This window comes from Cyclopterus lumpus, chromosome 13, assembly GCF_009769545.1.
Source record: "Cyclopterus lumpus isolate fCycLum1 chromosome 13, fCycLum1.pri, whole genome shotgun sequence".
Taxonomy (NCBI): Eukaryota; Metazoa; Chordata; class Actinopteri; order Perciformes; family Cyclopteridae; genus Cyclopterus; species Cyclopterus lumpus.
The window spans coordinates 13,305,666-13,318,768 of record NC_046978.1 but is presented as its reverse complement, the minus strand read 5'-3'; the positions used below and the strand labels follow the sequence as shown (position 1 = coordinate 13,318,768).

The window sequence follows — 13,103 nt, the reverse complement described above, 5'->3', positions numbered from 1 at the left end:
GTGGGCTCTTTCAATTTGAAGAGTTGTTTTGTCCGGTATATCAAGAAGGAGATCTTGGTGGGCGACTCTTTTTCTGCTCCCACAGGAACACAGTGAATTCTACTGTTCTCCCGTCTGGAGCGGCTCTCCTGCATCTGTTTTGACACGCTTCAGCTTTTTAGGATATCTTTCTGTGATTTGGATTCACTCCTCAACTTTCATTATGCGCTCTTTAGCCTCGTCCATTCTGGTGTTTGTTTTCACAATTTCTCCCTTAATGTCCTCAAGCTGCTCTTTATTATCTCAGAATTAGCTCTTTGCAATGCATCAGCATTGCTTTGTCTGCATGTGCACTCGGATTCCTTGATACTGCTTTTTCTACAATCAGCACATGAACTTTGAGAGAAAATGTATTCATTATATTTCTTTCTTGCAGCTGTAAATTTAAAAAAAAATTGAATATCATGTAAGTTAAGACAAAGTAAAATATAAAGCCAAATTTGTTTGATTAATACACCTTTTCCCCCTGAAAATGCTACCGACGTCCAGATCATCACCTCCAGGTTGTGTATCTAAATACTGCCACCTCAGAAGCCTGTTTCTAAAAGTGACAGATTACTTCTCACGGACGTGTCCCACATGGCTCTCCTCTTATGATTACCGGCCTGACTCGGGTTCAAACCAAAGACAGCCATTAATCACAGAGCTGGATGGGAACAATGGAACCTTGCTTTCTAACCCAGTAGTGGACATCCTTGGCCTCAGGCTGAGCTCTTGCTGTGGGCCCTGGCCTCGCTCCAGCAGCAGACAGATTGATTCCCCTGGTGCTCTTGTGTTGTGAAGCCTATAAACAACCCAGCCTCCCACACAGAGGAGCCGACAGGTTTTGATACATGGCCCTGGATCAATGCACACGGGGAGCGATGTCATCTCTAAAACTAGACCACATCGATATGGGAAGTGTGTGTGTGTGTGTGTGTGTGTGTGCGTGCGTGCGTGCGTGCGTGCGTGCGTGCGTGTGTGTGTGTGCGCGCGTGTGCGTGTGCGTGTGTGTGTGTGTGTGCACGGTACTGTTGGCATGATCCACTTGCCATGTATATGATATGGGCATAAATTATAAATGTTAGTCTTTTTTTTTCAAATAAGAAATTCAGTTCACAGAGTTTGAAATCTTTGGGGAATAAGCCTATTCACATTCTTGTATTCAATAGACCCCCCAAATAGTACACACTGTACCTTTTAAGTGTACAGAAGTAACACTATATTCAAGCATTTTCAGCAGAGTGGTGAAGGCGAGGTTGTGTAAAGTCTAGCCCTCTTCAGCACTTTGTGTTGTAAAGAAAATATGTATCACACAATACACAGAAGTAACGTAAATGCGAAATTAACTCACTCTGGTTACAGATGATCCCAGTCCATCCTGCTGAACATTCACAGCGATCCCTGATTTCACGACACTTTCCGTTCACACAGTCTTCACAGCTCACGCTGCAGTCTTCCCCAAACGAGCCATCGAGACACACTGAAACAGAAATGTTCATAACTTGCCGGTCTGAAGATTTAACAAACAATAACATTCTATGAACTCTCACCAGGCGTTCATTCATCTGAGTGTCTTCGCTCACGCTCTTTACTGTACCTATGCTGCTGTCCAGTCTGAGCTCTCCCCGACGCTCCCTCTGGATCTCATATTCTTGTTCGCTGTCACCACCATCACTACCATCATCATCATCGCCGTCGTAACGGGAGCGCAGGGCCGCTGTGTACCGCAGGAGTTGAGGAAACCCCCGGAACAGCAGATCTGGTAATCTGTGGACCTCCAGCTGCTCGTCCTCGTCTCCATCCTCATCACCTTCTTCTTCCAGTTCTCTGCCATACAGAGCTAATAACACAAAATACCAAGTTAGACAAACTATTTTAGATGACTTTTGGGATTTGACTTGACCGTGAATAACTATTCGATCCCAGAATAACTACAATACTAATGTCACTCACAGATGCAGGAGTGCTGGTCCTGATCCAAGCGGAAGCCCCGTTCACAGAAGCACTCATATGTTCCCAGGGTGTTGACGCAGTCGTGTTCACAGTCTGAGGTCTCTGCTAGGCACTCATCGATGTCTGACAGAAGAATACACAAACAACACACAGCTAAGAGAATGAAAGAGTCATAGCAAAGCTGGTATTGCAGATCAACCTCAGATGGTCCTTGTAATTTGTATTCAATCAGATAAATACACTTCACGTCCGTGTACTCCTTTGATTTAATGTAATCCACACATCTGGAAGTTCTACTAAGTTGTGTAACGTTTGCTCCTTCGTGAGCAAAAACCTTCGGTTTTCTGCTATGAAATGGCCTTAGAAAGGCTTCATTTCTGAGCATGCTGTTAGTAAGTGACCACTGAGAGTGCCGCAATACAAAGAACACTAAAAAAAAGCTCACGCTAACGGTCTAGCACTCTTACCGTCGCAGCCACAGCCGTCTGGGTTTAGTCTGTGGCCAGCTCTGCAGCTGCACTCGTAGCCGCCCGGGTAGTTTCTACAGACGTGCTGGCAGCAGGACTCCCCGCTGACACACTCATCGCTGTCTGAGGAGGGCACGCAGTGGTAGAGACTTGCTTTCCACAGATGGCCAGAAAGACACCAGCAGAGAGTCACAAAGTGAAGGAACATATGAAAGAAAGAGGAGTTCTCACCTACACAGGTCTTCCTGTCCCGGTCCAGCTGGTAACCGTGGTTGCAGGAGCACAGCGGGCCATTGGTGGTGTGCTCGCAGTGATGGGAGCAACCTCCATTGTTCTTCTCACAGCTGTTGACGATCTCCATCTCAATGCCTGGACGAGAGACAGTGCCAACACCATAATTAAAGTGCAGAGTTGAAACGTAAGGACAGCGTTAGGAGGATTATTGTTTTTGCTTGTTCAAGCTGCAGGAGAGGAGAGGAAAAAACATTCTTCAGCACAGATATAGTTTAAATTACAAAGGAATTTCACTGCCATACATTTAGAATGGACATTTCCTATGTATTATGTGAGGTGTATTATTATCATCCCAAAATATCCTAAAACTCTCAATGTTTAGTTGGAAAGGTAAATCCACATCCACGTGTTTTTACACATAATGTGCTTATTTCTGTACAAAAATTGTTGCTGCAGTGTGCAACATTTGCTGTACAAATAAGTTGAAATTGCAAATGGTCAGCAATGACTTGACATAATTGGTGGTGTGCTTCTTCATGGTGATGTTTATTACTAGTCGGAGACTGGAGACACCTACTGGGACGTGGACACAGGGTACGTCGCTATGTGTCTATATTTCTGTCTGTCTGTGAAAAGATTTTGTGTACGATGCAGTCTCGAAACTTTGCAGATGTGTAATTGAGATCAAAATACAGGTATAGTTCAAGATGACTGTGGTTAGAGTAAGAGCTCTGGAAGTAGGGGGGACACGCAGTGGGGTTGGGGTCATTAGCCCCCCCCCCAGCTTTATGCTCCTGTCCTGATTTGGCATCACGGCTGATGTGATCTTATAATTAAGATTATCTCTAGTTTATATATTTTTGGTTTTGTTCATATCGTGTTGCATCCACACCGTGGAATACATGCGTTCCAGTTTCCTCCCTTTCTTATTTACAAGATGAGTAAGTCTGAGGATAAAAGATATAAGTCATTTGAGGGATTTGAGGGATTTTCTCATTTGCACAAGGTCATGTGTTCAACAGTAAAGACGTAATATGTGGACGACTCATTTCAATTTCTGTGGCCTTTACTTACGGTAGCACTGTTTGCCGTCAGCACCAAGTTCAAAGCCCAGAAGACACACACAGCTGAAGGAGCCCATCATGTTGACACAGCGATGGGAACACTTGGCATGACCTGAACTGCACTCATCAACGTCTGTAGGAGAACAAAAATCACATACAAAGAGAAGTGTATGTCAAAGATCTGTTTTACAAAATTGCACAACACAATAATCCATTTCTAGGTCACATTGAGACATATCCAAGAGAATATCCAGAGGCGATTTATGGCTTTGTGTCCTCTTCAACGAGAATTAAATAACCCTGTTGGCTACAAATCAATGTTCCCGTGAAAAACATCTTCTAAACACTGTAGCGAATACTTCCTGCAGCAGGAAGGCTCTGTCAGGTCTCAGATGTCTCTGGCTTCTCTTTTCCCTCATAGGTGGAGCAGGATTGATGTTAGCAAGAAAAGTTTCCAACATCAGCCTGTCAAATCGATACGGGTCTGTTGTAGTGCATATTTGCTTTCAAACGGAGGCTTAGTGTGGCTTTAACTTATGGAAAAACCATAAACGGGATTCTGTTAAACTGTAACGTATTACAAGGAAAAGTATTTTTGAGGGTTTTTTTGTTGTGTGTGAGAGAGAGTCTGACTCCTCACCTTCACAGTTCTGGCCATCTCCAGCCAGAGTAAACCCAGGTCTGCAGCTGCAGTGAACCCGGCCTTCCTCTGAAACACACAGCTGGGAGCAGCCTCCATTCCCGTCCTCGCAGGGGTCCCTTACTGACACACACACATATAAACAAAAATGAAGGCAAGTCAGCCCAGCAGGTTATTCTCTGACCTTGCTGGATAGATCATGAGAGCAGATATCTCAACTCCAGATTAATATCTAAATTGAACTGCTGCACGCGCAGCTTCTTATTCGGAAACATTACAAAAGTGAGTCTGGTTACGATATCTGAAAGATAACTAAACTAACAAAAACATTTCTTTTCCAAAGCTGCCTCTCAAATTCCTTTGCTCTCTACATCTTTCTACCCTGCACACAAGCTGCAATACATCATATCTTTGCTGTAATTTGATACCATTTGCAACATCAGAAGCACCTAACTCATTTCATAAAGATAGCCCACTCTAATGAACTCCAGTTTGCCCAGAGATGTCTGATACATGCTCACATTATGAGAACATCTGTTGGCAAAAAGACTTACATTCACAGTGTCTCCCATCTCTCTTCAGCTGATAGTTCTTTCGACAGTCACACTTGTAGTGATTGTTCCCCATGTCCACGCACTTGTGCTCACATCCGCCATTCAATACCGAACAAGAGTTCACCGCTTCGACGATAGACAGAGACAAGAACACAGATGGTAAATAAGAATAAACACACATCAGCTCTAGAGCCCAACTACAGAATTAATGTATGAAACTCTGGCCAGCTATAGGATATTCTAAATCTGAACTCACACAGTACAACAGGTACAATTGTATTTGTTGGCACTCTGAAATGGCTTTAACGCCTCAAACTCTGCAGCCGTTAAATTATGGAAAACTCTTGAGAAAAAGGTTGGAAACTGGGAAATGATATTCAAGCGGTTCCCCATGTCACTCTAATTATCTTTCCATCCCATTACTCCTGTGATTTAATGATGTTCCAAATAAGAATATTAGCCTGTGTGCCTTCTGGGTGCTTTAAACACAGACATGATGACACAGATGGGCTGTAAAACGGAGAGAACGGCTGGCTTGTAACATTGATGATTTAAACAGATACAATTAGCTATCCCACTGCCTCCATCCCTACCCATTACCACAAAGCTGCAGACAAAAAAATAGGTATGAAAAATAATACCACAAGCAACAGAGGAGTTCTGAATTTCAGTAAGTTGCAAAAATAACTCGTTACCTAAAGGTTTCATGGTGCTAAAATGGGGGGGGTGGAGTACTTTTCTTTCAAATCAGAATTTCCACTGAGATTAATCATGGACGCCAAGCACTTCTAAAGTTGTTCTCCATTAATTAAAATACAGAGATGGGGAGATCTATGCAGCGGTTCTCACACACTGGCTGACACTTTTCAGAGTAGGTAGAGTTGGCGAATAAGCGCATACATCTCAAAATATCAAATTATTCCTCTACAACATCAGAAGCCTAATTTTTCTCACTCCATTATATCTGTATTATTCCTGTACAGCACTGAGGAAATGTTGCAAAAAGGCATAAATCCAGCTATATTAATGCAGTGTGTGAGAATGGTTGCTACAACTGCATTAAGTTTGGTACTTACCTATGCAGGTGCGACCATCAGTGTGCATGCGGAAGCCTTCGCTGCACTCACAGTGATACGATCCCGGGGTGTCGACACACGTTTGCTGGCATCCTCCATTGAGCTCCTCACACTCATTTACATCTGAACACACACACATATGCACATACTCACAACCACGCACAGATGAATGCTCATTCGGAAAACTAGTCATTCATATTAGGAAATGTTGCCATAAACTACGAGATTGCCCTATAACAAGAACCACAAAGCCCATAAATGCCTTCGCTGCTCGGTTGAACAATGACAGATTGAGAGCTTCAGAAAATACGCGGAAATGAATGGAAGCTTAAATTGTGCTGCTATTGAGGCATTTATAGTGTAATATATATAGTCTCATATCCAAGTTTGAGGTAGTATAATTAAACATTCCATCTGCAGCGAGCCAAATAGTGGGAAATGAAAAACAGATTTTGAGTATTACAGATTTAAAACGTTGTAATTATCAATTTGACCACAAATCTCAAATGTAATCTCTTTTACATTTTGCAGACATCGAGTAGTCTGCAAGTTTAAAACCTACAATCGCCACTTCCCATTTAAATAGTGAGGTAAAATACAGAAACCTGACTACGAAAAGTTCAGTGTGCCTTACCACATGACTCCTCGAGGAAAAAATGCACATGTAATAATGTCTTTGGGTCGAATGATGAATTGCCGTATCACGCTGTTCGTGCAGTAGCATGCGTGCAATCAATTTCCTGCACAGCAGAGGCTTGCATATGCAACGTGTGTCAAACTGAAGCTCATGTTCCACTGAGACAGAAGCAAGCTGAGAAGACAACATACCTGAATACTGTACTGAAGGACAATCAGGCTTTAATACACATCTGGACAACACATCCTCCATAACCTTCTCCCAGTTGTCATCTCTGACTCTGGCTTGTTTTGGTTCGCACTGATCACAGAGGAGATGTGCGCAAGGAGGGGAAAATCGTGTTGCAATTTCCTTGTTCTAATATATTTAACACTAAGCATGTGTGGAAGTTTAGTTGAGCATGCATCACTCCTCAGAGGTTAAAGTTCTTATACTAAGTAGTGCAGATACGTTTGAACTAGTTGGCGTGTGATCTTCTTTCCCTGCACTTTCACTGTGACAGGTCCGTGGGAACAGCCGTTTCCATAATGATCTTGACTATTTTAATTAGCTAGTTTCCAATAATGGGAGCTACAGGGGGGGACGGGGTCAAAGTGGAGACCTTTCACCAGTAAAACGATCATTTTCATATTCTGCACACAGATTAGTCTGATAGGGTTTGTTTAGACATCTGCGCTAAATTCATAATCACCACGCAACCAGCAATGAAGAATCACGTGTTCATGAACTGTCCGGTCATTGTACTTCCAACACATTGGCAGCTATTGTCGAGGATGCCTTACACACGAAACAATAGACGCTGGGGGGGGAGTTTTGTAAAGGTTAATATACTTATTGGTCTCCTCATGTGAGAGGATTTCAATGGCAGACACACAATGGCTGCTTTTCAGTGGTGGGTGAGGTGGTGGGTGGGGCAGCAGCGGCAGGAGTTGTGGTGTCGGAGGTCGAGGGGCACGAGGTCTGAATGACATGGTGTGACATTGTCTGGCTCTTAGCCGCGCTGCTGAGTTAGCATCTACAACTAGACAATAAAACAGACTAAACATTTGGGAGCGATGCTTTTATGGCAGAAAAAAAGTGAACAGGTGGTCTTTAGAATGAACGCCGCAGGACCTGAATTTACCAAAAACAAGATCAGAGGCCCTCTGATGTGATAGCCAACGTGTTTGTGTCATAGGGTTTAATGTATGTGTTTGCTTTGGCAATTAATACGACCAACATGATCAAATTACAAATGTGATCACATTTTCATTTGAATTAAGGTAAGTCAGTGGACTCTAAATGTCAAAGGAAGAGATCTTACACATCTCTCAGTTCTCAGAATGGTTAACGAACATTGAAAGTTCCAAGATAAGAAAAAATGTCTTCAGCACTTCAAATCCAAACTTGCTGCCTTTCCCCATAAATACGACCACACATACAATTCACTCAAAAGCCTGTAAAAGAAGAACTTCACAGCTGCTGAAACTGCTTCCGTTTGTCTGCTCCACTGGTTAGGTCTCAGACTTTAAACTATCACTAAGTGACAATATCCTGTCTTAAGGGTAAAAGGTCAGGGGCACTTGCTCACACCTGTAGCTCTAAAAAAACAAATGGGCCTCAGTGCCCAACTCTAACTCAGCATATTTCTGTCAGATGATACGGCCAAACTGAGAAAGCCTGCTGATTAGAAAGGGGAGCACCCCTTTCTAAGCCTGTGTGGTTGGATCAGCCCTCTACAGCCTGGAGTCTAGCCAGTTAAGTAGGTCTTAAGTTGGCCAACTTAGGCAAGAGGTTTCAAATTCAATGACCTGACCTTTCTGCACTCTCATAAGGACAATTAAATTCATTCAAATGGATGACTTTGATGTATTATCCACGCACATGTTCCCTTTACACCAACACCAGCCAACACACCAGTGTTATTATTATTGTATGTATGTATCAAACAATTTGTTTCATTAAATTACCCAAAGCTGGAAAGTTCTGTTTTTGGTAACACTTTATAATAACTGCACACTACGAAACATTAGTTAAGTTTGAGTAAACACTTAATTCATCATTTATAAAGCGTTGTTCCACACTTTATAAATGATGGATTCACCATTTGTAAATGCCGTATTATATAATGCTTCATAGCGTGCAGTTATTATAAAGTGTTACCGAGCCACAGGACCAGAGAGAGGGATTCTCTAGGCCACTGCTGCCTGTAAAATATTACAAAGACAGACATAAACAAACGGTAAGACTTTATAATAACTGCACGCTTTGAAGCATTATATAATACTTCATTTATGGTGAATCTTTATAAAGTGTGGAACAACGCTTTATAAATGATGAATTAAGTGTTTACTCATACTTAACTATAATGCTTCATAGCATGCAGTTATTATAAAGTGTTACCCTGTTTTTTATATTCTAGAATCAAGTCGAGTACCAGCCCCAGCTACATCCAGACGTCCATCTTACCTTGACATGTCTTGCTGTCAGGCCCCAGTCGACTGCCTTCGGGACACTTGCAGTAGTAGCTGCCGATGGTGTTGCAACAGTACCCATCGCAGCCGCCTTCATCCACTTCACATTCGTTAACATCTGAAAGAAAAGGATTAAAAGGCCAGATTTACAAACATAATGCGCAGTCCACAAACCTTTCAGCTCACTTTTCTCGCTCTTTGAGGAGTCCCTTCAAGTGGAGTTCTTTCCCTTTTCAGCAGAGAGAAAATCAACAAAACTTGTGTTCACTTATACTGAACCCTTTGCACAGCGTGACCTCTCGTCACAATCTCTGTGAGAGATATTCTTTGATGTCAGGGAGCTCCCAAAAGTGAAATAAACTGAACCGTTGCCAGTCTTTAAGAATCAATGAGCTCCTGGAGGCTACTAGAAGAAACCGCAGAAGCTATAGCTTGCATCTTCACACATGTTGCAGTTCAACAACTTAATTCATAGGACTGAGACTGAGAATTTTCTCCGGTCCCCAGAATCTTCTACGTTTTCACTTCATCACATCAACTATTTCCAAATAAGACTCATGTTGACTCGCTCTGTAAAACATAAAAACGGTTTTCATGGACTTCCTCGCTGCGTCCCATGTTCTTTACATGTCTCTCAGGGTGAAATTATTTTCCAGGTTTCTTCCTTGTTTAGCTCTTGTACTCCAGCAAAACCCCTCAAGCTCCTTGTTCTTGTGCTGTAAAAGGATGCCTATCAGCTATATCACCGCGTGTCTTCAAAAGTGTCTTCAAACACATTAGGCTTTGTTATACTTGTAAAAGTGCTCGTATGATCAATCTGTGAAATATGAGACATCAACATGGCCACCAGTATCACTTTCATACTCGACTGATTGCTGGCTAAAAATCTATTACAGGAAAGATTTGTTTCTGCAAAACTGTAGTTTTAAAAAAGTAATTAGAATTTTCTGAGTATATATTTGCAGCAGTCACATTGAAGCAAAGAAAGACAAACATTCATGCTAATGTAAAAAAAAACGATGATTTATTCTATCTTTTCACAAATTAAGTTGAAAAAACCATGATGTTCTCGGCCAACTATGATAAAAACACATGCACCCCTAATATTGTTTCATACTTCTGCTATAAGTAGAATTGTTGTGTGCATTAGCTAGAAGTAAGAGAAATCCCTGATGCCTGCAGATATAAATCATTTTCAACATCTATTGATGTATATCTTGAGTGTAAAGCGCAAATTCAAAATGTTCCTGAACACAGGATTACATTTAATGTCCGAGGATCTTTGCACAAACTTTTGTCTGATCTTTGAAGAAACTGATCAAACTACTGCTATTGCTTCATGGCAACAACACAGCCCAACCTTCCACAGACGATTCAGTGTTCTATGTTTGTTTGAGAAGAAGGAATTGCATAAGAATTAATTCATGGTCTTTGCACTTGCATGGTAACCTCCTGTCAACGAGCAAGACTAAGGAGAGAGAGAGTTATTACGCTGCGTCCCCCGCCTGTTAAAAGACTTAATGGGGCCCCTTAGCTGTGGGTTGAGCAATAGTTTGTTTATCTTTGAATAACAGGACATTTCAGAAGCACAACTTGGAGAGACAATTTGAAAAGAAGAGGACACGAGTCGGCGGGAGGTATTGCAGCATGCCTCACAGGAACACACAAGCACATGAGAAATCCTGCAGACGGTTACTGAAATTCACCCACATTTGCCTATTACTTTTCTTTCATAAACAGGGAAGTGTGTCTGACTATAACTAAGCTTGTAGTTTAGTTTTTTATATATATGTTTAGAATTTGTGGGCACAATAGAAGCTGTATAATCTCACATTCCCTCAATCCCTTGATGTATAGGCATGTATGGAAAGCCCATTATATGGACGACTAATACGCAAAAGCCAACATACACATGCTCCAAAGCCCTCTGGTAAAAAACAATGTCTGTTTTAACATAAACGAGTAGACTATAACGAATAGAGCATAACCTGTATTCTCCTGTTGGTCCATTCATTTATCAATTATCAGTTGTTCCTTCAATGTGTTTTATCTGTTTCACAAGACATGAAGACACCAGTGGAGCGTGGATAACTTAACCAGTAGTATAAACAGACATGGGTATATATGATAAACAGCCCTTATTGCGAAGGTATAATGTCCCCGTCTCCATATGTGTGAACATTAGCATAAAACAACTACAGCAGTATGCATGTGACGTGCATTATTCTCTATTCAGATCATTTTTATTGATGGGACACAAAACACAGTAGTTTGGACGAGTGGTGCTGAATTATTACAACCACATGTATTTCCCACGTATCTTCCCAGTGGAGAGGAACAAACCATAAAGGAAGAACAGCAGCTGAGGTAATAAAGCTCACGGAACAAATGTTTCTCTTCTACAGTAGTTACAAAAGAGGAATATTCGTTTGTTTCTACAACTCTTGTGTAAAGAAAACGCCTGCAGCAGGTGAAGCATCAGCAACGTTGACAAGAAGAAAAGAAAGCAAAGTACCACATTAACACTGCAATATATACATGTATTTTTATGTGGAATTGTTGGTAATTTAGCCTTTTAAGAGCAATATGTAGAATTCTGCAAGACCTCAGAAACTAAGGATGGGTCGCCGTGTATATTTTTCAGGCCACACCCACGCTTAGTTTCTAAGGACAGCCAGTGGGTCACCTGGAGGGGCAGACTTTTTATTTCATGAATTTCTACTGATTTTGATTTATTGGGCAGATTGTAACAGATTTAGGCCTATGTCACATCTTTGGAATCGTCTACCTTCGTTGTTAAATCCCCTTGTTAGAATTATATGCATGCACTTTTTTTTATAATGTGCATTTTTTATCTCATGAATAATACAATGCCAGGGTGACATTGCCCACTGCAGTTGCCTCCCCTTGACCTTTGTAAGCCTTCAGTTACATAGCACATTCTAAGTAACTGTACGTCTAAACCTGAAAAAGTATTTCAGGTTTACACACACACGTAGCTGGACACAGGGAAACAACCCTGCTCTGCAACTTTCATTAACTCATATGGAAGTTTCATGGTAACCTAGCCCCGTAACCTCGGGGCTCTGGCCCCCGGACACATCCCCACTTTGATCCAGCAGCTCCTTACAGCCATAATGAGCCTCCTCAATCAGCTCAGGGTCATTTGCTATCATCATCAAGATGTCGAGCAGAGAGACAAACCAAATTTGAACAAACATGCCTTCAAAGTCACGGCATTGAAGGCAGTTCTGGTTAAAGAGTGTCAAGTTGGCGATGCCTATCACGTGGTGGCCAAACAGCTCTGTCAGAACACGTCATCATTCCTAAATATAATACTTGTTTTCACTGCAACCTCAAAGAAAACTTTTAACACAAATGGAACCTCAAATACAAACAGAAATCATGATCCAGGTGTCCGAATGTTGTCCTATTTTTGACTTTGTGGCCTTTCCCAAGAGTAACATCGTTGTGTCTCTGGCCAAAGCTGACGATAATCAAATGAACATACTGCAGAAGTAAAAGTGTTTTAACATGAGAAGGAGAATATCTGACTTAGTTGGGATGAGTCTTGGACCAAACCTTCAAGAAAAGATTTAACTATAGAAAGTATCATAATTTGAGACCCTTAAGTCATTGAGCTATAATGAAATATAAGTAGATATACTTAACATACATCTGCTGTGCAGGCAGCCAAAACAATACGCAAGTAGTTTGTTCAACAAGGGAGGTGACTAATAGCGCTTTTTAGTAGCATAAAATAGATTTATAGCAATTATCACATTTTCCCCTGTCTAGAAATTATTCAAATTTGCAGAAATACAAGATTTACACTGTTGGATGAGATCTAGTAAATAGATTTACTGAGAAGAATCTACATGGTATCTGCACACTTTCTCTATCTTCACATATTCAACGACTGAAGACATTTTAATATCTCGGGTAAAAAAGTATATTTCCATGGCAAAAAAAGAGTCAGAGCTTGCAAATTTGATTTTGTTATT

At 41.4% G+C, this 13,103-nt stretch overlaps 1 protein-coding gene across 1 annotated transcript in view; it reads right to left on the bottom strand.

Moving 5' to 3' along the window:
• zgc:158328 (uncharacterized protein LOC567225 homolog) overlaps positions 1-13,103 on the bottom strand; it is a 53,008-nt gene that overhangs the window by 26,712 nt on the left and 13,193 nt on the right. Inside the window, exons 5-14 of the mRNA XM_034548452.1 lie at positions 9,095-9,217; positions 6,010-6,132; positions 4,934-5,059; positions 4,380-4,502; positions 3,750-3,872; positions 2,673-2,810; positions 2,442-2,564; positions 1,975-2,097; positions 1,619-1,861; positions 1,373-1,501 (exon numbers count right to left, since the gene is read on the bottom strand). Of these exons, the coding sequence (XP_034404343.1) occupies positions 1,373-1,501; positions 1,619-1,861; positions 1,975-2,097; positions 2,442-2,564; positions 2,673-2,810; positions 3,750-3,872; positions 4,380-4,502; positions 4,934-5,059; positions 6,010-6,132; positions 9,095-9,217 (1,374 nt within the window). The remainder of the gene's footprint in view (positions 1-1,372; positions 1,502-1,618; positions 1,862-1,974; positions 2,098-2,441; positions 2,565-2,672; positions 2,811-3,749; positions 3,873-4,379; positions 4,503-4,933; positions 5,060-6,009; positions 6,133-9,094; positions 9,218-13,103) is intronic.